A 23,342-nucleotide genomic window follows, 5' to 3' on the forward strand; every position below is an offset into this window, starting at 1 on the left:
CATGGACGTACCGGCTTCTGAATGGAGCGTCAGTAGAACTGCTGAGCCCAGGCCTTGGTAGCAGCACCCCATAATCAAAGCTCGAGAACAGGGCCACCACCCAGCAGAGCTGCAGCTCCTGACCACAGCCTCCAGATTTAACTTCCCTCTGATTTCCTTAACCATTGTCTCGCCAGACCCACTCTCCTCAAAGACCTCACAAAGGAAACAAGAATGATCTCTCAGAAGAATCTCACGAGTACCAAGAAACATGTGGAGACAAAGGCTGTCCCTTACATACCATCATCCCTGGGGTCCTGCCCAGAGCAGCAGCCCAGGACTGCACCCACTGGAGGGAGGCTGGCTCAAAGGTATTCGTGTCCCCCAGAACCCATCCTGCCCACCGCCTGCACTTGGCTCTGCACAGCGGCTACCTGGAAAGGCAGGATGTGTGTGTGCGGCAATCAAAAGCTCAGAGAAAAAGCCAGGCATGGTGGCTTCTGCCTAAAACCACAGCACGTGGGAACATGAGTATCTGCCACGAGTTCCACACAAGCCTAGACTACAGAGGAGGGTCCCTGTCTCAAAAATATAAAGACTAGGAGGGATTATGAGTCCTTCTCTTAGGGGAATCTTGACAACACCCCCATAACCCTGGCACTTCATGTTCCGAAGCTGTGTTCCTGGTACTTCCTGTTTGTATTCACACATGGGAGGTCACTGGTGACTCTCTGGAGCCTCTATTGGGCTACCATCCCTACTTCCCTTCTCAGCATCCCTGCACCGGTCTAAGGACACATTGGCACAAAGCAGCCAATCTATAACTTGCTGTTCAGCAAACGCACACATTAACGCACTAATACAGGGGTCTGAAGAGACCACTCAGCAGCTGAGAGGGCTGGCTGCTCTGCCAGAGGACCCAGGTCCAATTCCCAGGATCCAGAGGTGGCTCGTGGCCATAACTCTAGTCTGAGCAGATCTGATACCCTCTCCTGGCCTCTGTAAGCAGCAGACATAATACATAAACACTCATACAGATAAAAATAAGTCCTTAAAGAATATAGTAATGCAGGCACTGGAGAGATGGGCTCAGCGGATAGGAGCACTCGCTGCCTTGGTACCTAGGTTCAGTTCCCAGCACCCACATGGGAACTGGGTTCATGGCAGTAACTAGTTCTAGACATAGAGCCTCAGCAGATTTGCTGACAGTCTGTAGAGAACCTAGGTTCATTTCCCAGCACCCGCATGGTAGCTATGAGGATCTGATTCCTTCTTCTGGCATCCTTGGGCAGCAGGTACCAGATACACATGGTGCATACACAGATACGTAAGCAAACATCCATACGTGGCAAACTAATGCAGCTGGGTGTGGTGGCACATGCCTTTAATCCCAGACCTTGGGAGACTGAGTTGTCAGATCTCTGAGTTTGAGGCCAGACCGGGCTAAATAGCGAGATCCTAAACTAACAAACTAATGTTGGCCAGTAAGATGGCTCGATGCATGAAGCACCTGACACCCTGAGTTCCCATCCCCAGAGCCTATGCAGTAGGCAGACTGACCCTCACAAGCTGTTCTCTAACCTGCACAGGTGCACTGCGCTGTCCCCACACCCACGTGTATACACAGTGTAAGATCAGCATCATGACTTGAACGTGAAAGGAGCACACTGTGACCAGAGATGACACACAGGGCAGACAAGGAGGATTTTACCATCACCACCATAATCACCGTTATTACCCGGTGGTGATGGGATGAGACAGCCAAGGGCTCTAATACTACACGCACACAAGCAGCCTGGTTACAGTTTATGGGGAAATCTTAAGTAGAATGCATTGGGGTAGGGGAATGGACGGAGTTCTCCATAACTAACGTGTATGAAGAGATCTCAAAGACGGCCATGAGGGAAACAGCAAGCCACAGAATAACGTGAAAAGTAAATATAAATAGCATACCACTGGTGGCGGTAAAGAAGGATCGATAAGTGGATGAAGATGAGCCTTCCACCGTGGAGTTGCAGAAGGACCAGGAGGGACAGCCAGCTTCTAGGGACCGTACTGACAATTCTTTGAATTCTTTGCACCATTTGGAGTTATTTGTTTATTTGGGGGTTGTTTGTTTATTTTGTTTGTTTGAGACAGAGTTCTCTAGGTAGCCCTGGCTGTCCTGGAACTGGCTCAGTAAACCAGACTAACCTCAAACTCAGAGATCTGCCTGCCTCTTCCTCCCTTAAAGGCAGGCATCACTATCACCATTACCTTTTATAATATTTTGTTCACGCCTCTGTATTCCATTTCTGTTTGGTAGTTCAGATCTCAGCTTACTGTGTGACCAGCAGCAAGCTGCTTAACCTCTCTGAGCTCTGATCCTCCGTGACCTTGCCTATCAAATTAATACAAAACAGGGCTGGAGAGATGGCTCAGTGGTTAAGAGCACTCACTGGCTGCTCTTCCAGAGGTTCTGAGTTTAATTCCCAGAAACCACATGGTGGCTCGAAACCATGATGCCCTCTTCTGATGTATCTGAGGACAGCAACAGTGTACTCATATACATAAAATTAATTAATTAAAAAGATGTTTTAAAAAATTCTTATAAAACAGTATCTTTCTGTTGAGACATGAAATCTAATGCCTGTATTCCAAAACTGTATTGCATAAAAGCCACTAACTCTTTGTATTATTTCTACAATCAAATCCACCTGTTACCCAAGTATACAGTAGGCATGTCTTTTGAATGTCAATGACAACTGGAAGGGAAAGCATCTCCCTTTGGACTCTTTGTGAGACAGTCTCTGTATTCCTGGATGGACATCCTAGAACTTGCTCTGTAGATCAGGCTGGCCTCAAACTATGCCTCTCCCTGCCGCCTTTAGGAGTAAAGGCATGCACCACACCCAGCCTGGCCCTCTTTTGATTCCTCAAACAAACAAAAGCACAAAGGCCTTGTCCACACAGAAATAAACAGCTCTCCCAAACCAGCCTATTTTCCCAGTTTCTCCTCCAGCTCTACAAATCTTATCACAGGCCTCGCTTCCCACCTCAGCCAGGGTGTGGCTGGGATACTCCTGTCACCTCAGAGATCTTCCCTGGGATAAACTGTAATGCAGCCTATTGCAGTCACTTGGCTATGGGCTGCAAAGGACTAGTCAACAGAACCGGTGCCTGGCAAATAAGTGCCCAGCTTTTCTCCCTGCTGGACCCAACTGCTGGAGCTCAGAGGACCAAACTCACCCTTGCCCCTGCATCCGATGGCCCGGGCTTACCTGCACTGTCAGGTAGAGTCTATGGGGACTCCTAGGGCCAGGCCAGTCCACGCTGAGGGCTCGACACTGTGCAAGAGACGGGCGAGCTGCAGTCCGAGAAGTGGAGTCTTCCTCGCCACTGGGTAGAATATCTTTTCCACGCCCTGTCTCAGTAAAGACAGACAGACAGATATGATGATATATTTGGCTGCTGGCCAAAGCAGGCTGAGCTCAGCTTTTGTGCCCTCCAATCTGCCCAGGTATGGCCAGCAGGGCCTCCTGTGGCCTCAATAGGCTCTCTCCATACAGGTAGGGTCAGAGTAGGGCTGCCTGATCCCTTACCAAAAAAAGACCGAGATTCTTTTTTTTTTAATATTTGTTTATTTATTTTATGTATGTGAGTACACTGTAGCTGTACAGATGGTTGTGAGCCTTCATGAGGTTGTTGGGCATTGAATTTTTAGAACCTTTGCTCACTCTGCTCAACCCCGCTTGTTCCAGTTGGCCCCTCCGCTCAGTCCTTGCTTGCTCCGGCATCTCACGGGCCCAACCCTGAGATTCTTTTCCGGGGGGGGGGGTACCCAAGACCCTGCCAGGGACTCCCCAGTTGCTACAGTGGCTTTGGGGGTCCACAGTTACTCATCAGCTCCCTTCGCAGAGAGCTGTAAGAGGAAGCCAAGACACTTGAGTGAGCTGTACATCATGGGCACAGAGCTTTATTATCCAGGCTGCCTCTAGGTGGCAATTTCTCCCTTGCCTTAATTAAGACCAACCCCACACTGGGTAGCCTGGTCCCTGCTAGTTCTAGAAGTGTACCCAGAACGGCTAGAAGTGTTTCCTCTGGGGCAGGACACCCCCTTCCTCTAACCTGGCCAGGGTGGGTAACAACACTAGCCTTAGGGAGAAATGACACAGCCACAGGCTGGAGAGATGGCTCATCTGCAAAGCACACACTGCTCTTGCAAAGGACTGGAGTTTTGCTCCCAGCACCCACGCTGGGTGATTCACAATTGCCTGTAAGTCCAGCTCCAAGGGATCTGACACCTCTTACTTCTGTAGGTACCTGTACTCACGTGCATTTAACCACACAGGTGAATGTACACATAAATTAAAACTAAAATAATACATTTGATTTATTTGAAAATAAGTCAAATACATTGATTTTTTTTTAAGAATCAATTAAATGGAAGCTTTTTCACCAGGCACTTGGATTTTTTTTAATCCTAGCCCTCAGAAGCCTGAGGCAGGCAGATTTTTGTGAGTTCAAAGCTAGCCTGGTTTACACAGTCAGCTCCGCGCAATCAAAGCCCTGTGGTTTTTGTTTTTTTTGGTTTTTGTTTTGTTTTGTTTTGTTTGTTTTTGCTTTTGCTTTTTGTTTTGTTTTTGGTTTTCAAGACAGGGTTTCTCTGTATAGCCTTGGCTCTCCTGGAACTCACTCTGTAGCCCAGGCTGGCCTCGAACTCAGAAATCCACCTGTCTCTGCCTCCCAAGTCCTGGGATTAAAGGCGTGTACCACCACTGCCGGGCTTTGCTTTTGTTTTTTTAAAAAAAGGCACAGCCTTGACCCTGGGATAAACTAATTAACATCCAGAGGGTATAACCCCTTAATGAGGCTCAAAGAACACCAGGAACAGGAAGTCCCCACACTGACAAAAACCTGAAGGACCCACAGATATCAGCCTTTAGGACAGTGATTACCATCACCACCACCCAGGCAGGTGGAGGACGTTCTCTTGTCCGGAAGCCAGAAAACCAGAGACCTTGAATAGCTAACAGGCCTAGAGCTACACAGGGCTTGTATTCAAACTAACCAGCCCTGTCCCTTTCACAATGACAGTAACACCAGCAGGGCAGATTTGGAGGGGACTGGGGTACCCTTGTTGATTGAGGCTCTCTCTTGGGTGCCAAGCCTGTGCCTGCCTCTCACACACAGGTTTCACTTGATCTTTATCTTAAATTTATAAAGTGGTCAATAAGTCGCTAACTCACACACACTCACACACACACACACACACACACACACACACAAAGAGCTCAGTACGTTGTTTTTCTAAGGTTAAAAGATATTTACCCAGAAAAACCACATTCATCTCTATTTTATTCACACCTGGGGACAACCTTGTAGAGACCATCCTTTTCCCCTTTTAAACAACCAGCTCTGACTGGCCCAGAGAGCTCTGCTTTGCCTGAAGGCTCCCAAAGTCTAAGGGGGTGGCAGCCCCAGGCAACTATAGAAGCTGGGAGATCTTCAAAGCACTGCCCTGCTGCCCACTGGCAGAGTGAATGTGTTACAGCTAGAAAGGGAGAGGGGCCATCTCTGTGTATCGCCTCTTCTCTATGCTAAGGGGCTTACATCCCATGGCCTCATGACCCAGAGGGCCAGGCTGGGAATGTGGACACATCCCTGTAGGTCAGGAGCAAAATGCAGCAAACACCTGAAGGCAGTTCTCCAGGATAACCCTCCCTTCCTTCCCACACAACCAGGGCACCCTGCCTGCTTGCCCACACAGAGGTAGGGAAAGGGTCAGGACGGCTCCTCACACTCACACCCGGCCCCTACCCAGAACAGAGGAGCCGCTGGCTCCTTGACAGTCTCGGCACCTGGGACATGACCCAGAAAGCTGCCTGCTGACAGTTCCCTAGGGTACAGCAGCGGCCCAGGCTCCAGGACCCTCTCACCTGAGACCTGCTGGTACGATCGTTTTTGAAAGCAGTCATTGGCTGGCTGACACCTAAAACCCAGGACCTGGCACCCCCAAACCCTGCTGGGCGACACTCTGGGTAGCCTGCACTCACTCCTCATTCCTGTCCAGGGCACTCTGGTAGAATCGGATGTCAGTGCCGAGCAGGGCACTCAGGAGGTCAGCCGCTTCACCTACCTTGTTTACCGCCTTCAGCTGATATTAGGGACCACCCCAAATGAGATCTCAGTGTCCCTGACCTGGTTCGGCTGGCGGGAACGTAGCTGATGCCGCGGTGCTATGGACTGTTAAAGTTTAACCGGCTCCAGCCTTCTCCTCCTCCCAGGCTGGACGCAGGGAAGGAGCACCCGGTGACGCTGCGCTGCGCTCCACGCCCAGCCGGCTCTGGGCTGCTGGCTACCCTGTAATTACCTGACAGCTCTGACTGAGTTTAGGAACCGCGAGAAGCCTCAGTCTCATCTCTGGGATCTGGAGGAAGGAAGGGAAATGAAGAGGCATTCTAAAAATGCGGACTCACCAGTTCTCAACCTCCCCTGGCCGGTGTGTGGGAAAGGGCGGGCGGCTGGGCTGGCTGGGGCGGGGCGAGCCATCCCGGGCTTGGGCTCCTGGACCCGGCCCACTCTCCACAGGCCTCGCAGTGAAGGCGTGGCTCCCAAGTTCCACGTCCTGCGAGAGGGGACCATGGCCCGGGGCTCAGTAACCTCTTCTGGGTGCCGGGCAAGCTGCGGAGAGAACAAGGGGAAGGGAGCTTTAAGAGGAGTGGGTAGTCCACATGGCTGTACCATCTGGAAGGGTCTGCAAACAAGAATCACCTGCTACCCAGAATAGCCTCCGAAAGTGTAGCAACCCCTGAGGACCCTGGACCCACAGGAGGGTGCTTGGCACTGACCATAGCATCTGCGAATGGGCCAGGAGCAAGTCTGCCACCCACTGTGAAGATCGACAGAGGACACACGAGGCAGTAGCCCCACATATGGAGGAAGCTCCAGGACTATGCCTCCAACCAGTGGTGAGTTTAATCCTATTCCTCTGCGAGGTCTCATTTTCTAATTAGACTCGGCTGCTTGCTTAAGTCTCAGCCTTCGGGCTGCATCCCAAGCCAGTGGCCCAGCAGCTAAAGCTCTGAGTATTAGCATCTCACTGAGGAGGGGCTCAGAAGGGGCTGGCTTGGGGCCAGGGGCAAGCTGGGTTTACATTCAGCAAATTCTCAGGGCCAGTTCATTCATACATTCAAGTAACTCAGTCTTGAGGGTGTGTCAGGCATCCGGCCAGGCATTCATTCAGCTCCTAATTCATAATCATTTATTGAGTGCCTACTATGTGCTGGGCACCTGGCAGAAGTCAGTGACCTCAAAAGTCCAGTCACAGTGTTAGGTAAAGGTTTATTGAAGTGATGACACAACCCTTTAATCCCAGCACACCCAAGGCAGAGATCCCTCATAAGTTCAAGGTCAGCCTGTTCTAAGCAGCAAGTACCAGGAGAGCCAGGGCTACATAGTGAGGCCCTGTCTCAAAAATAACAAATTTCAAAGTATGGACAGGTCATAGGGAGGTCAGAGGGATTCCCAGGCACCATGTGGTATGGGAAGTGTAAGTGTCCTGGGAGCACTGCTATGGGAAGTGTAAGTGTCCCGGGAGTACTGCTATGGGAAGTGTAAATGTCCTGGGAGCACTGCTATGGGAAGTATAAGTGTCCTGGGAGTTACCATCTTCCCCACTGGGGGGAAAAAAAAATCTTTATTGTGGACCTACTGTGTGCAGAGCAGCCTCAAGGATATTTGAGCTGACCAAACTTTTGCTCCAGATTCAGGCTGTGACACCAGGCATAGAAGTAAAGTCAGACTAGAAAGGCATCCTGGGGTTTGAAGACTGAGATGGGCACCCAAGGGACTTCCTACAGAGCTACCTGGATTGTGGGCTATTTTCAGGTTCCCCACTCTCACTGCACTGACCATTTCCTGCCGAGCAGCAAGAACATGTGTTGAACAGGGTCCAGCCCCACCCCCTGGCTTCCTGAGAATCAGGGGTTCAACCCACATGCTATGCCCACATGATCTAGTATAGCTTACTAAATGGATAATCCTGAAACCTGAAATGCATGTATACACACACACACACATTTACATGTATATACATATACATGCACATGTGTGCACATATGTACACGTACACACACACAAACCAAAGTCAGGCTAGCCACCAAGACTCAGAGCTAAAGGTCACTATTGCGAAAAGTGGGGTATAGTCTGCAAGGTGGAGTAAGAGGGGATTACTCTTTATCAAGATTAATGGTATTAAGTAAGGACAGGCGTGGATGGGGTTGGAGGGTCGGGGTTGGGGGGAGCAGTCCCTGAAGGCCAGAGGTCTGAGAGTGGCAGGAGCTGTCAGCGCATACACGAAGTCCTCAGAAGCGGCTGGAGAGCAAGTAGGAAGGGCAGGACAGTCAGGTAGCCATAGCCAACTAAAAGAAAGCCCTAGGGACCTCTTTAACAAAAGCAGGGAGAGCCAGCCAGGTACAGGGGCTCACACCTACCTTCCCTAGCACTCAAAAGGTTGCAAGTTCTAGCCAGGCGTGGTGGCACACACCTTTAATCCCAGCGCTCGGGAGGCAGGGGCAGGCAGAGTTCAAGACCAGCCTGATCTACAGAGTGAGTTCCAGGACAGCCATGGCTATACAGAAAAACCCTGCCTCGAAAAAACAAAAAGAAAGGTTGCAAGTTCCAGACCAGCCTAGGTTGCAAAGCCGTTTCAAAGCGACTCAAGGGACTGGAAAGGGCCTAGGAGGCAGCTGTTTCCTTCTTAGAGGGAAGTTCAGCCAGGATGATGAGGAGATGGAGCTGAGAGAATATGCTATATAGAACAGGGGAGAGGTGACATGTAGGGGTAGACAGAGGTACAGGAACAATGCATCTAGAGACAGGAAACAAATAGCAAGAATCTGGAGTCAGAGACTGAAGACTTTTGATCTGATGCTTTTAGGGGCAAGTACTGAAGACAGTGGGTCATGTCTCTTCCTCCCCTGACTGAAGACAAGTCAAGTGTGGGGTACTCACTGGGAGAGGACAGGAATGTGGGGGGAAGGGGTCAGAAAGATGCTGATCAACCCCATCCCCCATCCCATGGATGCCTTGAGATGGGTGTAAAGTGGGAGAAGCCAGAGGAGCAGAGAGCAGATACAAATGCCCTACCCAGGTGGCCTGATGCAGTGCATGAAGCCGACCCTGCAGGCCAGGGGGTGAAGCTGGGAGGACCATCCTCTGTGGGTGCTCGTACCAAGCTGAGACCATGACGGGCAGAGGATTCTAGGAGAGATCAGCTCAGTCAAGGAGGTGGGGGAGCATATTTCTGTGCTATCAGGAAGGGAAGTTGGAGCGGCAGCCTGGAGAAAGAGGAAGGGTGTGTGCTAGGTCCCCAAGAGGAAAAGGCAGCTGAATTTAGCAGCTGGAAACCCGGGTGTGAGGTCAGGAGTATCAAGGAATCTCAAACAAGCCCAGGGTTCTAGGCCAAGAGACAAGTGCATCATCTCCTTACACAGGTGTTAGGTCTGGGGTCCTGGGACCTCTAGTGACCTGGAAATCATGCAGTAGAGCTATGGGCTAGGTCAGACCTTGGCTCCGCCACCTAGAAGAATTAATTACCTGCTCTTTGCCTTATCATCTTCATGTATCAAGTGGTGAAAACTGTACTTCTCAGGGCTGACATCAGAAAATACACATATGAAGTATGGACACAGGCAAAGGGCCCAAGATGCTGCTATCTCTTGGTAAACTGTCCCATTGGTGGGTGAATGCGGAAGCTGTTTGGGGGAGGGGCATGTGCTTCTCTGGGTTTAGCTAAGGATGGTAGATCTGCCTTCCTCCTGTCTTAAACCAGAGACAGGGCAAAGACTCACTCTCTCTCTCTCTCTCTCTCTCTCTCTCTCTCTCTGTGTGTGTGTGTGTGTGTGTGTGTGTGTGTGTGTGTGTAGACCTCATAGTCACCTATACACCACTGCAGGGGATAGCTTAGTTCTCCTGGGTGAGCATTTGGGGGAGGGGGCATGGCTAGACTGGGTTAGGGTATCCCTGGCACACACATGTTCTGGTGCATCCAGATTTCAAATTTTCTGCTCTCTGGTACCCATACAGACAGCAGAACTTACCATCCCCAAACCCTGAAGTCCAACCACTCCAATACACAAAACCATTCTGGGACTGCATTCCTAGCAAATGACTCTCTCTAGCCAAGGAGACTGCCCCTTTATGAAGGGCATGGGGAATAAGTCCTACCAGACTAGGAAGGGCATTTACCCAGTCTGGGGCAGAAGGACACTAAGGAAGGTGAAGCTAGGGGTAGTCCCAAGGCCCAAGCTTGAGAAATGCATTAAAGTGTGTGTGTATGTTTTGGAAGGGTGACAAATACTACTTAAGAATTTAAATCCAGCTTCCTCTTTAAAATGTCTCAGGACCCGGCCTTTCACTGTGTCAGCCAGAGTTCTCCTGTTACTTGCAGTGGAAAGGCTGAGGGGACAGACAGCTTCTGGGCTCCCCTCCCTGCAGGGATTCCTCAGCCGCAGCTGTCAATGACTTGATCCCTCTCAGCTTGAGAGGGTATTTCTGAGGCCCTCCCTCCTAACCTAGGGGCTGCCGCACCCCACCTCGGGCCTTGCCCGGGGGATGGGGGAGAACTACTCGGGGGACACAGAGGGAGGGCCCAAACAGTAGCCTTCCTGGAAGCGACCCTTGCAGGGGGAGGGGGTTCACTGGTTGACCCGCAGCTCCCAGGTAGGCACTGCACATTCCCCCTCCAAGGAGTCGGTCTTGGTGGCGCTACCCCAGAGGCTGTGCCACCCTCACGCCCAGGTCTCTGCAAGATCCTCCGGTTGGACCAATACAGTGGGAGCCCCGCGCTCAGCCGGGTCTCTTGGGGCCTGATCGCAACACCCACCGGGTCGGGGAAAGAGGGGGTCCTCAGGCAGGGCGGGCGCGGCGCCCAGCAGGAGCGCCGGGAGGAGCCCGTCCCATTCCACCCCCAGCCTGCCGGGACCCGACTCACCGGCCTAGCGGAGACAGGATCCCAGCGCCGCCACCGCAGCGCCCCGGGCTCGGCCCGCTCCGGCCGGCTCCGGCCCGCCCGCCCGCGCGAGGCAGCTCCACGCCGCCGCCGCTGCCTCCTTGGCCCGCCCCGTGCCCGCCCCTCCCGCACTTTCCACAGGAAATGATTAACTCAGGCCGCGGCGCGTTCCCATGGTAACGGGCTCGGGAGGGGGGCACGCGCACTCTCGCGCACGCGCCCACCCCAGGCGCATGCCTCCCCTCTTATCCTACCCATCCACCCGACACAGGCTGGTACACCCTTGTGCGCACACCCACTGGTGCACGAGCCCAGGCGCACCTTGCCTGCCCCTTCCGAGCTGGCTCACACCCTCCACTGCACACCGCGTACCTGCACACTCGCCCTCACCCATTACTCCTACCCAGGAGTTAACGTTAACACTCACCCTCAAAACGGTTTGTACTCCACCCCAAACCCAGGTGCAGAAGTTTCACGCACGCCAGCTAGGATCCACACACAACTGGCACACACACACACACAGACTCACATCTTAATACATTTCCTCACACAAGCTCTTGCACGCGAGATCGAGCACACGCATACCACACGTTCACCTGCTCTGTTACACAGGCGTGCACCCTCTCTCTGTGCCCAGCCTGGCATCCTGCCTTGCCAGCTGCACCCCTGCACCCCCAACCAATAAATATTTTCTTGAGCAGCAGGCTTGGGGTTTGTTAAGGTAACGCATTCCCTTAAGCTCCGGCAAAACAGCTCCACCGTCTGTCTTTAAAAGCTCCTTCCTGGGGCGTCTAGGAGCCACTGAAGAGGCCTGGGGGAGAGAAGGCTCAGGCAGCCAAGAGAGACTGCTGACCCAAAGGAGCCACTCTGTTCTTTGTCTCCCAAACAGAGAGGCATTTATTCCAGCCCCAGTATGCCCACTCCGGAGTGCGGAAGGAGAATGTGCCACAGGAGCCTGTCCCGCAGAGGCTGATGGTCCCCAGATAACCTGAGGAGGGTGAGGGTCTACCCCTTCAGGCTTGCCAGAAATGGCCTAGGAGAGACCTAGGGAGGGCCTTGCTGCCTCCTCTGGGCCTGCTTCCCGCTTCCGCTGCTGAGCCACGTGTCAAGAATCTGGAGCAAAAACAGAGACAAGGACTTAGGCCCCACAGGGTGCCTGGTGCCAGGCCAGGCCTGGCCAGTAGGCCCCCAGCTGGAAGCAAGCACTGTCTCATCTATTGAAGGCTCTATTCGAGGGGAAGGGGTGTGTCCTGCATTTAAGTTTGCATATAAAAGGAGAAACCTTGTCTTCCTTAAGGATTGGGACACTGACATAAACTTCAGTTTCCTTCTAGCAAAGCCAAAGTCAGGTTTTGTTTTGTTTTGTTTTAACTAATAAAAACATTTATTGTTCTCTTTTCTCCAATTAGAAAAGTAATGGATGTTCCTTGTGACTGTGATCCCACCCACTGGGTGTAAGTGCTGCCAACACTTCATTTAGGACAGCCCTTTTCCCTTGTGCACATAATAGACACCATTTATTCCTGGTGAGTATAGTGTCTGGCACTGTGCTCTGTAACAGCAAGGTCCCGTTCCACACTGATCCGCCCAGGAGATGGGCACCTCCTATGTCCATGTGTTCAAGAGAGGAGAGGCAAACTCAGAATGGGTCAGAGCTGAGGCTCCAAGTCCTATAGGGATGCACACATGTGCACTGTGCACAGGGGCCACTGTATGAATGTAGGAAGCACCAATGAAGGAAAAATGAAGGGCGGGCTGAAACCATAGGAGGAAGCACTTTAAAACTCCCAGCAAGGCTCTAGCTCCAACTGAAAAAACTAATCGTTCAATGATTATTAAGAATTTAAGAGTTCACATTCCGCTGGCCCTGGTGGCACAGGGCCTGTCATTCTAGCCACTGGGGAGGCCAAGGGGAGGATTTCAGTTCAAAGTCTGCTGGTTAGAGTGTCACCAGGAACTGCATACCAACTCCACTTCTCTGGCAGTTTCAATGGAGGCTGCCAACTCTCTCCTAACCATGGGAAAAGTGAAAGATTTCCCAGAATCCTAGCCAATGGCCTTGATGCTTCCGGCCCACTTTAGGGTAGAGGTGGAGCTGTCTAGAGCCAGATAAAAGGCAGTGGCCAGAATACTGAAAACCTACACCTGTTTCTGCAGGGCAAGGGGGTGGCAGTATCTGCAGGGCAAGGGGTTGACAGTGGCTTCTCTAGGTGCCCAAAGTACATGAAAACCCCTCCCCCAGCTATTAGAAGTACAAAAGGGCTTAAGAGCGCTTCCCTAGAGGGAAGCAGAAAAGACAATCCAGAAAATCCTGCTGTGATTTTTTTCCCCTCTTTCTCCCAGTGACCAAAGTCCACCACAGATAAGCAGGCCAAGTTTTTCCGTCTCCAGAGGTTTATTGGCCAATCAGCCCCAGCCTTCTCAGATGCCTGGAGGCCTCATTCCTTTCCTCACACCCCCCCACCACCACCACCACAGTGACCCCCCTCTTCTAACCTTTATCTTACCCACTTCAGATGACCTTCAAGTTCTGCAAGTCCAGCAAGCACACCTTCCCTTTCAGTCACAGGGAGCAGCGGGCATCAGGACTCCCCATCCCTGTAGAGGGTGTATATGCCACCCCCACCACCATGGTCATGGTGGTAGCCTGTCCTGTCCTCGCCAGTCCCACCTTGAGGACAGGACCCTTTCCAGACATCACAACCTCACAAGTTTCACCCTGGTGTGACATACAGAACAACTAATCAGGTATACACGGGACAGGTAGGATTCGGAGAGCAAGATGCAGGAGACACACCCAAATAGACTTCCTCCCGTGCAAATGATGGGTAATTCCTAGCAGACAGAAGGACCCTTGGACAGCTGTTTTACTGCGATCAGAAAGAGTTCCTGCATCTGGGGAAATGGTTTATTGTCTCTCTGAGCTAGAGGAACTTATAGGAAGCAATTCTCCAACCTCAGCTTCCCAAGGAGCCATTACTACAGCCTCTGTATCCAGGCAACAGTCCCTCGAAGTAAGAGAATGTTCTAGAGTTGACTCTCCTATTGTGTGGTTCTGCAGGTTGAAACCCACTTCTTCTGACACTCCTGAAGTTGTCTGTCACGGAGGAAGGGAGGTAAGAGCAGTCTGTCTGTTCCCAGTCCTGCAGTGAGTTTAGCCTGAGCATATTAGAAGCTAAGGGGGCTTGGATCACTCTTGGCCAGACTATAATTCCTCCAGCCCTTGTTTGCTATAGACTCAGTTCCCACAGGCACAGTTCCTGGAGTGATAAGAACCTTTCACTTGTCTCCCATGCTCTCTGCCTGATCCTTTTGTGCCCCACTTGGGGGTGGGGTGGGTTTTTTTGTTGTTGTTGTTGTTTTGTTTTTTGTTTTTGTTTTTTTTCCCCGAGACAGGGAGACAGGGTTTCTCTGTATAGCCCTGGCTGTCCTGGAACTCACTTTGTAGACCAGGCTGGCCTCGAACTCAGAAATCTGCCTGCCTCTGCCTCCCGAGTGCTGGGACTAAAGGTGTGCACCACCACGCCCGGCTGTGCCCCACTTTTTAAAAGCCATATTAACAGGATCTCTCCCACTTTCATGGGGACTGGTCAAAGGGACAAGGCAACCCTTGGCCCATCCAAACATAGCTTTGAACTTCTCAGCCTTCACTGGCTTTTCCCCATTGGCCCAGAGGTCTCATTCAATTGGCACTCCTACCCTCCCAGGAGGGCAGCTAAAATCTACCTCTGACCTGCTGAGGAATTTGGCATCCAAACAGAGGCTCTCTCACCCTTATCAGCTCCCGGAGTCTAAAAATGAGAGGAATGCAAACACTAGGGTGATAATGTATTTATGCCAGGTAATAAAATGATTGAGCAATAGTGACCCAGAGAAGGGATATGTGTCTGTGTGTGTCTGTGTCTGTGTGTGTCCACCCAGCACTCTGGAGATAAAAGAGTTTCAGGCCAGCTGAGGCTACAGAGTAAGACCCTGCCTCAAAAACAAACAAACAAACAAATACAGGAGTGACCCTTGGGAGAGGCACCATGGACAAGAAGCCCTACCCTGCCCCCACAGCACCTCCCTGACTCATCCTTGAAGCAAAACCCAGAAGCCTGACTCCTCCCTTCAGGTCCTCCTCCCAGAGCCTCTGTCCTTGATCCCCACCTCAGTGTTCCCATTTGTCCTTCTCTCTCATTCATCTCTCCCTGTTTGAAGTTTTGGTATTTGGTTGGCCTTTTGTGTTTTTAATGGCGCTGGGTATTGAACATAAAACCTGTCAGGGGGTAGGCAAGTGCTAGGTCCTGGTAGTGCTCTGAACACATTTGTTTAGAGATACTTCAACATGGCTTATTAGATAAAGGTGCTGGTCACCAACCCTGAGTTCAATCCCTGGCACCAGTAGTGGAAGGAAGAACTGCCTCCCACACGCTGACCTCTGACCTGTGCAAGTGTGCCATGGCACACTCACACCCCCTCCCCTCTATACACACAAAATGCAGTTTTGCACATCAGGGGACTAGAGAAATGGGTGAGCAGGTAAGTACTTGTTGCTCCTGGAGAAGACCAGAGTTCAGTTCCCAGCACTCACGTGTGCTCAATAATCAATCACCTGTCATTCTAGTTCTAGGGATCCGACCCCATCTTCTGGCCTCTGAGGGGCACTGCATGCACGTGATGCACACATAGTACATGCAGGCAAAACACTCGTAGACATAAATGAAAAAATATATAAATAATTGTATTGAGATAGCAACCTGCTATGTTGCCCTCTTGCCCAGGCTACTCTCAAAAACCTGGGTTCAAGAAATCCTAGCCGGGTGGTGGTGGCGCACGCCTTTAATCCCAGCACTTGAGAGACAGAGGAAGGCGGATTTCTGAGTTCGAGTCCAGCCTGGTGTACTGAGTGAGTTCCAGGACACCCAGGGCTACACAGAGAAACCCTGTCTGCAAAATACCAAATAAAAAAAAAAAAAAAAAAAGAAAGAAATCCTTCTGGGCTGGAGAGATGGCTCAGCAGTTAAGGGCACCAACTGCTCTTCCAGAGATCCTGAGTTCAATTCCCAACAACCACATTGTGGCTCATAACCATCTATAATGGGATCTGATGTCCTCTTCTGGTGTGTTGAAAACAGTGACAGTGTACTCATATACATAAAATAAATAAGTAAATCTTAAAAAAAAAAAAAGGGAAATCCTTTTGCCACCAGTTCCAAAGTGCTTGGGGTTTTGCAGGTGTGTGCAAAGTAATGTTTTTAAATTGTATAATTATAACAAATACAATAGAGTTTGAAAAGGTCCCCAGTTTCCTTCCTGGTAACAGACTAAGAGGATATATCAACCTATACCTATAGTATAACAACATAGACAGTGGCTAGAAGTAGCTAAGGGGCCAGGCAGCTGTAGACAGGAAGCCAGTTTAGGGTTCTACCATGGCTTGGCTTTGTCTTGTGAACATAGGGCTATTGTTGTACCTAACATTAGGCCACCATTACATGGGACTGTTGGTATCAAAATGCAAGGTGCAGTTGGGAGACAGATTGGGTGTTATTTTATTTTATTTTTTTTACTCCAGACTCTCACTTTAAATTTCATCCCATTTAATTCTTTTGTTGTTTTGTTGTTTTTCAGCAGCGTCTTGTTCGAAGGCTGCCTACAACTGGCAATACTGCCCCCTCAGCTTCCTGAATGCTGGGATTTCAAGTCAGTGCTGCCACACCTGGCTACCACATCACTTTTTTTAAAAAAGTCTATTCTTCTCTGTGAACCCCATGAAGGCTGAGGTTCAGACCCCATGAAGCATTGTTCTGATGAAAGGAATCCTTGCTTTATTTTATCTGGGGCACTGGGACTCGAACCAGAACCTTACACTATACAAACTCTACCACTGAGCTCTGCCCCTCAGACCATTTACTACTGTTTTATTTTGTTTTGTTAGATAGGATCTCATGTACCCCACAGATTGACCTCAAACTCATGTTATAGCTAAGTATGACCTTAAAATCTTTATTCTCCTGTCTCTACACTCAAGTACTAAAATGACAGGTATTTGTGGCCTTGCATGGCTAGTTGTTGCTGTTGAGACAGGGTTTTTCTGTGTAACCCTGGCTGTCCTGGAACTCACTCTGACTGACCTTGAACTCGGAGATCTACCTGCCTCTGGTTCCCAAGTTGTGGGATTAAAGGCATGTGCCACCACCATCCAGCTTGCCTGCCGAATTTATTGCCTTATTTGTTTTGAGAGTCTACTGCAGCCAAGGTTGACCTCAAACTTGATAAGGAGCTGAGAAAAACTCTTGACCCTCCAGCTACAACCCACCCAAAACCTTGGATTATAGATTTATACCACCATGCCCAGTTCTGTTACTGTTTTTTCAAATGGTTGCATAATATTCCACCGAGTGGCTAAGTCCCAAATGGCCCCACCATTTAATAGGAGTCAGTATTAAATAGCTACCACTCTTTACATTTATAAAAAAAAATCATGTTCCCCAACCCCACACAAACCCCTTGGGGCAGAATAAGGAACAGAGGCTATCAGCTTCAGAGAATCTTCCAGAACAGAGCCTGAGCACTTTCCTGTTGATTTCTACGTGTTACCAGATTGCCTTCAGAAGGTCCATACCAAATTTACTCTCTTGTTGGCGGTGCTTTTTGAGAAGAGCCATTTTCACAGGAATTTACAGTTCTTCCGTTGGATCTGGAGTGCTCTCCCTGGCAGGTTCTCTGAGGAGGGACAGGAAGAGATGGCTGAGAGATGGCTGTCAGGAGCGGGGTGTGTCAGGCTGCTAGCCTCCAGGTTGCTCAGGCCAACAGTGTTTGTCACTTGCGTCGGGTGGGTTTGGCTAAGGGCACTGGCTCGGGATCCCCTTCCCCAACCTGCTCTTCAGTCCCAGACACCTTCCCGGGCAGGTCATGTGACATCTCATCAGCCAGGATCCAGGAGTACACAGGGAAACCCTGAATGGAGCACTGTTTTCAGGCAGCCACATCATTCCTGTCTCCACCCCACCCTGACACTACATTCTGGGTGCTTGCAAAACATCAGTTACTCCGAGAAAGGGAACCTCTGTGGGCTGGGGCCAGGGCCAGCAGCAGGTCTAAGAACCTTCCTTCCTTCTAGAGCGCGTAGTTCCCTGCCTGACCACCCTGGCAATCTGGTGACATGTCTGCCGCAGCCACTACGGCATCACCTGGCCGAGGCCACCACGACCAGCTGCTCCCTCTAGCCGGCCCTCCCTCCTCTGGGGGTGGCCCTTGTTTGCAAACAGCAACGGAAGTTTTGACGCTGCTGATTAACCAGCCTCCCACAGCTCATGGTTCTTAGTCATCCCCACAAGTCTCAACCTTCTATGTGGGACTCTGCCAGCATCCAGGTGTCAGGGAAGAAATGACAAGGATCCCTGTAGTTTCCTGGGCTTCCATATTTCATCTTCCGGGGCATAGGAGGGATGAACTTCAGCCTTCCTCACAGCCAAGCTATGCACATCCTGGAAAGCCAGCTTAGCTGTCATCTACCTAAGGACAACCGTTCCCAGTCCGGCTTGGAATCTCCCAGCACCTCTTCCCTCATCTCCTGGGGGTATGTGCAGCAGGAGCAGGCATGGCCATTCATTCCCAGGGGAGGCCCATGAGTTTATATTAGAGGACGCTGCTGAAAGGTAGCTTTAAAAAAAAGCTGTAAAGGGGGGTATTTCAAGACATAAGCTGTGTCCTCTGGCCCATTGCGTGATCTGGGACGCATCCCGGCCATTTTGTTGGTCTTGCCCCCACCCCCTGGTAAGGAAGTAGAGCAGAGCAGGCTGGTGGCTCTTCCAACATTGTATTGACAACAAGGAGGTTGGCTGATCACTCAGGATGGTTGTAGCTGGTGAGGGGGCACGGGAAGGAGGCCACAAGAAAGGCCTACCTAAAGGTCAGCTAGAGATGCCTTGAGGTTTGCCTTCTGGGAGGAGGCTCAGCCCCCAGCACTTCTCCAGTGATCCCCACCCCAATATGCTTCATTCAGTAAACTCACCAAAGTACAGGCTACAGTGACAGCTGTCAACTGGGGCCAAGAGTGCCCCTACCACAGCCTAACTGCTTGCTTTTCTGGATATCAAGGAGCCGGTGTATGTGGACCTGGGGTAGGGAGGAGGTGAAAAACATAGATGGGAGAGACTTGAACAGGAGAGACCTGGTGAATCAGGGCAGGGGCTGGGCCTGGGAGCAGAGAGCCTGGGCTGGAAGCCCTGCAGTAGGGTGCACAGTTCACTCCAGAAAAGGGGTCAGAAACTTTGGGAACTGCGGGCCTCCCAAAGTTCCCTGTTATCTGGTGCACCCTATCTTGATGACAACTCTGGGAACTGCAGATAAAGCCCTCCCAAGGGCAGTACCAGCTCAGACTTGACCCCAAGCCAGAAGCACAGATACACAGGACAGCATAGGGCCCTTCCCGTTGAGAGAATCCAAGGGTGTCTAAATCTCCCTAGAAGACAACCCAGACAGACCTCTGTCACACAGACCTGTCCTCTCATCTCCCTCCTGGGCCAGCGGCTACAGATGACTTAGGGAGACAGTAAAAGATGCTCTCTGGGCACACTTGCTGCCTTCAAAGCATCAGGCCCAGACAAACACTTGCATGGTAGTAACTGAAATCTCACCACTCTGAAGTCCACCTCCAGCTTTGTACCCAGCAGCTCCCGGGAGCCCACCTCTGCTTACCAGGTGGGCTCAGCATCCTCATAGCCTCTGTAACATGTGCCCAGAGGAAAGAAACCCAAGGACCCAGAGACTCAAGGAAGCTGAGAGCTGCAGCCAGAGGGCTGGACAGAGCACTCTCCAAAAACTAAGAGCCCTGTTCGCCAGGCTGGTGGAGACAGAGGGAGAACAAAACATACGAAAGAGTACTCAGGACACATTCTCCTCCCGAGGCTGCTGTGAGCTGTGTGTGCTGGAATGGTCCCTGTGGACTTGACTCCAGGCAGGCTAGTTAGTTCCTGCCAAGGCTGTAACCCCGGTGCTACATATCTCACAGAATAGACCTTGTCCCATAGTCACTCTCTGCTTCCTGTTTGCAGCTGAGCTGTGATGCCTCAGCTTCCAGCCCCAGATTCCATGTCACCCCCAGTACTAGACATCTATCATAAACCAAAACTTGCTTTTCCGGTCATGGTGTTTTTCACAGCTCCAGGGAAGTAACTGACAGAGCCCTCCTGCATTAGGCCTTCCTGACACCACCAGTCAGAAGTCACCGGACTTTCTCCCCTCACTTCACCTAGTGTGGGAGTGTGACTGAGAGGGAGCTCAGAGTCTCCTCCATTAGGCAGACAAGGACTCCCTGATTCACACACCCCGCCCCCATGCAGTGTGACTTTGGGCAAGGCAAGCCTTTCTGAGCCTCAGCGTATTTAACTAAGCACTTACTCTGTGCTAACCCTTAAAGCAGCCAGTGAGTACTTGTCATAGTTAGCTCTACTCATCACTTGATACAGCCTAGAGTCACCTGAGAACGGACTCCCAATTAAGATACTGCCGATATCAGATTGGCCTGTAGAAATGCCTGTGAGAGATTATCTTGATGAACTGGTGTAGGAGAGACCAGCCCACTGCTCTTCCATGGGCAGGTGGTCCTGCGCTATATGAGCAGGCTAGCCATGCACACGTGTGTGTGTGAGCCAGCAAACCCTGTTCATCCGTGGTTCTGCTTTAGGTCCCTACAGTGGGTTTCTGCGCTGGCATCCCTCAGTGATGGACTGTGACCTGGAAATGTCAGCTGGGCAAATCCTTTCCTCCCCGAGTTTTACCACCACCACCACAACAAAACGGGAATAGTACTATTTACCCACGCTAGAGAAGAGACATTACTGTTACTAAGACTACCACAGTTCTTTTCACCTCCTAATCCTTCTGCTACAAAGCCTAGCATGCAGAAGAAGGTCGAATTCAGGCCCATGAGATGGCTCAGCAGGGAAAGGCGCTTGCTGTCAAACCTGACCACCTGAGTCCAACCCCTGGGTGAGCACGCGCGCGCGCGGGCATACACACACACACACAAATTAAATGAAAATTAATTTAAGAAATTTAAAGACACCCCAAAAAATACAGATAAGTAAATAATGAAACTGCTGAGTGTGGTAGCCATGACTTTAATCCCAGAACTCAGGAGGTCCACTCGGGTGGACCACTGCGAGTTTGAGGCCAGCTTGGTCTACGTGGTGAGTTCCAGGCCAGCCAAGGCTGAATAGTAAGACCCTAATTTTAAAAAAATTAATAAATAACACTAATTCTGTTTAATTAAAATGTAGTTAGAAGGCATAAGTCTTGAAACAGCCCTGTTCTGACTGGGGCACTGCCGCCTTTGAAGCTAGATACCCTAGCCTAGCGATCTGCTTTCGCCTCTCCCATCAGCCCTGTCTTTGCCCCAGGCTCTATCAAAAACAGCCCCGCAGTGAGCAAAGCCAGAGGCAAACAGGCTGTCTGGATCAGTGGTGACCAAGCTTTGAGGGTCTGAGGCTGATGGGTAACCACAGTTCCTTTGGGGTCCTGCTGCCAGCTTGAAGCCTTGGGGACAGGTGGTGCTCTGTGCTCCAAGATTTAACTGCCCTAGTGTTTTCTTTTCCTTTGTGCACGTGTCCGTCATGTATGTGTTTACATGTGTGTGGGTGCATGTGTAAGCATGCATGTGCAGGCACTGGGTTGATATAGGGAGTCTTAATCGCTCTCCACCTTACTGAGGCAAAGCCTCTGACCTGAACCCAGAGTGTGACAACCTGACCACCCAGTGTTCTCTGGGGATCCCGTCTCTACTTTGAGTGTTGGAATTACAGGTAGACAACCATAGCCCCCCTGACATTTACCTGGGTTTTGGGAGCTTTCTGGTCCCCATGCTTGCACCTCAAGCACTATATCTACTGAGTCATCTCCCCAGCTCCATTCCAGTTCTTACAGTCACTTGTCCCCTCCAGCCATCTCTCAGAAGCCCCAGGGGCTCTTTTCCTAGTTCTCTTCCATTTGTCTTCTAGCTGGGCTGGACCACATCAAGCCTCCGGTCCTTCCTCTTCTACTGTGATGCCCTTCAAGGCCATGATGATGCATAACCCCCTCCAGCTTTGATAGGCAGGGGAGCCTGATGTAGAACTATCTACCTGAGGCTAGGGAAAGGCTTGGTTCACCACAAGGTAGCCTGGTCATGGTGTCACCAAGTTCTTTCATCTTACCACAAATGTCCCAAACGCCCTCAGACTTCCTGCTACTCCCTACCACAGACACCCACACAGGGTTGAGTTCCTAAACTGAGTCCGTGCCCCATAGCAAGTACTGCTAATGTCCCCAGTGCCATTCACATGTGGACTTGGCCAGACATCCTGCTACAAATGGTCTGCAACCTTGAAGACTTTTAGGAATTCTGTTCCCTTTCCCCTTGGGGTCTAATATCAATGTAACCCACAGGCCTTGGCAAAGGATGCTGGGAAACTCTCTTCCTGGAAGATCTGAGCCATTTGGCCTGCTACCTGGAGCTACTTAAATGATACAGAGATGCAGAGGAGAGGTGGGGAAACCCTTCTGTTTCTAACAGTAAGCCTTGAAACATTGCCAACCAAGCTAGATCTGTGGTGCACACCTGTAATCTCAGAACTAAGGAGGCCGAGGCACCAAGTTCATTGGTTTAAGGCTAGCCTAGGCTACATAAGGACTTTCAGGCCAGTATGGATCACATAGAAAGACTTTGTCTTAACCCACCACTGCCCCCCCACTACAAAAAAACTTCAGCCAATATTGGTGGTACACACCTTTGACCTTTGATCCAGTAGTCAGGAGGCAGAGGCTGGTGGATGTCAGAGTTCAAGGCTACAAAGTGAGTTCCAGGGCAGCCAGGGCTCCACAGAGCGGAAAAAGCAAAACAAAAGCAATCTCTTTTACAAGTGAGAAAAGATAACCTAGGGAGACGCGAGATGGCTTAATGAATGAATGAAGGTGGCAGCTGCCCAGCCTAATGGGCCTGGTATGGATCCCACTTGGTGGAAGACAAGAACTGATTCTCATGGGTTGTCCTTTGATCTATACGCATACATACAATCAACTAATCAATTAAAAAGAGAGAGATGACCAAGACAAGAAATTGATCAGTAGGAGGTCTGAGGTTGTTTCTCTCCAAGGCCCGGTGATCTCCCTCTCTCCCTTGTCACCCCAGTGGCTCCCCCTCTGTCTTGGGGAGAAAAGCCTCTGAGAGCCAATCTCAGTCTCTGGGCAATTTGTGAGAGCCAGCAGCTCTCTGTCCACCATCACTGAAGAGTCCTGGTGCCAGTTCTGAGGTTCCTGTGAGTCACAGCTGGCTTCACAGGCAGCAGCCTCAGCTGCCTCACAAACCCACAGCAGACAGCCCTGTGTGTGACAGCTCGGTGGTGGA

The 23,342-nt window shown here is 50.9% G+C and overlaps 1 protein-coding gene and 1 long non-coding RNA gene across 21 annotated transcripts in view; one reads left to right on the top strand and one right to left on the bottom strand.

Annotated features, from left to right (window-relative positions):
- Nucleotides 1-23,342, bottom strand: part of Kifc3 (kinesin family member C3) — a 102,999-nt gene that overhangs the window by 31,650 nt on the left and 48,007 nt on the right. For 5 of the 16 annotated variants that reach the window (NM_001372315.1, NM_010631.3, NM_001372316.1 and 2 more), the window contains exons 1-3: nucleotides 10,955-11,080; nucleotides 6,438-6,642; nucleotides 3,240-3,382 (exon numbers count right to left, since the gene is read on the bottom strand). In NM_001372315.1, coding sequence (NP_001359244.1) covers nucleotides 3,240-3,382; nucleotides 6,438-6,603 — 309 coding nt within the window. In that variant the 5' untranslated portion in view covers nucleotides 6,604-6,642; nucleotides 10,955-11,080. The other 11 variants (NM_001372312.1, XM_006530718.4, XM_006530720.4 and 8 more) reach the window with 6 other exon arrangements.
- Gm31036 lies at nucleotides 6,640-17,106 on the top strand. 5 transcript variants are annotated; one of them, XR_001778637.1, is made up of 5 exons: nucleotides 6,640-6,929; nucleotides 11,862-11,969; nucleotides 12,382-12,498; nucleotides 14,034-14,088; nucleotides 16,586-17,106. It is a non-coding gene; the product is annotated as a predicted gene, 31036 (long non-coding RNA). The 5 variants fall into 5 exon arrangements; XR_001778636.1 differs by lacking the exon at nucleotides 11,862-11,969 and having other exon boundaries at nucleotides 12,382-13,720; XR_001778635.1 differs by lacking the exon at nucleotides 11,862-11,969.

Source organism: Mus musculus, chromosome 8 (assembly GCF_000001635.26).
Source record: "Mus musculus strain C57BL/6J chromosome 8, GRCm38.p6 C57BL/6J".
NCBI classification, from domain to species: domain Eukaryota; kingdom Metazoa; phylum Chordata; class Mammalia; order Rodentia; family Muridae; genus Mus; species Mus musculus.